At 56.0% G+C, this 1,996-nt stretch overlaps 1 protein-coding gene across 1 annotated transcript; it reads right to left on the bottom strand.

Moving 5' to 3' along the window:
* Positions 1-319: 319 nt before the first annotated feature.
* Positions 320-1,996, bottom strand: LOC114070385 (keratin-associated protein 10-3-like). The gene is made up of 2 exons (XM_027907745.1): positions 1,657-1,996; positions 320-656 (listed from the first exon to the last, which is right to left on the bottom strand). Exons 1-2 carry the CDS (start codon positions 1,854-1,856, stop codon positions 407-409), a joined length of 450 nt encoding a protein of 149 aa, XP_027763546.1. The 5' UTR covers positions 1,857-1,996; the 3' UTR covers positions 320-406.

Raw genomic sequence — 1,996 nt, 5'->3', positions numbered from 1 at the left:
CAAAATTAATCACGCTGAGAAATTAAACAAATGCTTAGAAGCTCGGGTTGGAAAGAGAAAGATAAAGATGAAGAGAGGTAAATGAATAAACATCAGCCAGGAGTTTGCAGGATCATAACTGACACGTTTTATTGTGATTCATGGCTAATTAGGGGGTTGAAGGGGAGGGAAAAGGGAGAATTGGCAGCACCAAACATCCCACACACCCAGAGGGGAGAGGAACAACGGGGCCGGGGTTGGGGGGGGGGGGGAATCAGGGAAGGGGATCCCACCCACAGCACAAGCAGTGGGTGACCAAAAGCAGGCGAAGGAGAGGAGATCTACGGCCTGTAGGCAGAGCAGGGGTGGTGTCCATATCCAAATCCACGTCCAGAAGCGCAGGGTGAGCCGGGGAGGGCAGGCGGGTTCAGTTGCCGCCGCAGCAGCCGCCGCAGCAGCCCCTGTTGTTGTTGCTGCTCATGGTGTAGCAGCAGGTCATGGGCATGCAGCAGGACTGCATGGGCGTGCAGCAGGGGCTGCAGCACTGCATGGGGGAGCAGCACATGGGGGTCTTGCAGCACTTGGGGCTGCTGTAGCAGGTCACGGAGTAGCTTCTCCCTCCTCCGCAGCAGCCGCAGCCTCCGTTGGGCATCTCGTCGGTTGGAGGGTTGGCAGAGCTGGGGAGGAGGAGCATAGAGTCTGCTGAGATAGATGGGAGCCACAGGGACCATCCAGTCCAACCCTCAGCCCTGCACAGGCCCAGCCCCAAAAGTCCCACCCTGTGGCCCCAGAGGATCAGCTGAACCCTCCTGGAGCTCTGGCAGCCTCGGGGCTGTGCCCACTGCCCTGGGGAGCCTGGTCAGTGCCAACCACCCACCTTTCCCTGAGGTCCAACCTGACCCTGCCCTGGCACAGCTCCTGGGGGTCCTGTCCCTGGTCTTTCCAGAGCAGAGCTCTGTCCTGCCCCTCCTCTGCCCCTCCCCAGGAAGTTGGAACTACAGAGTTTGTTTTGTTGTTTTTTTTTTTTTTTTCTCTGCCTGAATCTCCTGGTTCTTTAGGCAGCTTTAAAGCCTTCTTATCCCAAAGTCCATCCCAAAATCCCTGGTGTCCAGGATCCCAGGACAGGCCTGTCCCTGGGATCTCCAGGGCTTTTTGGGTTGGACACTTGAGCAACTTGGAATATTGTCCAGCACCGGTTCCATCAGGGAGAAACCCCCTCCAGGGCAAAGCTGGGAGGAGCAGAGAGAGCATCTGTGACCGGGAACAGGAGGTTTGGAAATCCAGAATTCATTCCAAGCCCTGGTTATGCTCAACTTGGGACGTTCGAGGAGGCGAAATCAAACCTTGCCTCGTTCTGTAAATCTTGGTCGTAACTTCTCTTTTCCCCGCAGTGTCGGTCCCACCTCCTCCTTCCAGGGCATCCCTGACTTCCCAGGAAGAGCAACCCAGCACAGTGCACGCAGCCCTCAGTCTGGGCCCTTCTAGAACGTTCTCCATCCCCTTGGGATGCTCCCGGAGCCTCCTTTAGCATTCCCAGCCCCCCCCCGTGCAGAGTTTACAGGAGCCCAGCTCCCAAACCTCATCCCAGCTCCCCAGTTAGAGATCCAGCTACTGCTCCCAGATACCCAAGGTTTTCCTTTTGGGGAAACGAAGGGAGATTCAGGAGTTCTCACTTACCCTCTTGAAGAGCGAGGAGAGGTGAAGGGAGGAGAAGGCGAGCGAATGAAGCGAGCCGGGCCAGGAGACCTTTTATAGTCCTCAACACCTTCCTCCTGGAAGTGAGACAGCCATTGACCATCCCAGTTTCCCCTGTTTACCCACCCAAACCCATATTTTTTAGCCCTACGTGTCGCCCCGGCATTTGCATTTCTCCCCATGACTCCTGATCACCGCCTTCTGTAGCCGAGGCCCCGTAATTGTTTTTAGCCTGCAGATAATCAAAGGGCTGCTATGAATACTGATGAATTTGTCCTCGCCACAACCTTGCAAGGGGAAGCCGGAAAAAAATGCATCCTCC

Source organism: Empidonax traillii, unplaced genomic scaffold (genome assembly GCF_003031625.1).
Source record: "Empidonax traillii isolate 1590-97213 ecotype Southwest subspecies unplaced genomic scaffold, ASM303162v1 scaffold1534:size101994, whole genome shotgun sequence".
Taxonomy (NCBI): domain Eukaryota; kingdom Metazoa; phylum Chordata; class Aves; order Passeriformes; family Tyrannidae; genus Empidonax; species Empidonax traillii.
Note: the sequence above shows the minus strand (reverse complement) of the source record. Positions and strands in the feature narration are given on the sequence as shown.

Bases quoted from the DNA above. Each gene is read 5' to 3' on its own strand.
- LOC114070385 (XM_027907745.1), bottom strand. From the start codon at position 1,856: ATGGGGAGAAATGCAAATGCCGGGGCGACACGTAGGGCTAAAAAATAT. The intron at 657-1,656 runs GTAAGTGAGAAC...CCTCCTCCCCAG, and splicing joins TCTCCTCGCTCTTCAAGAGG to CTCTGCCAACCCTCCAACCG.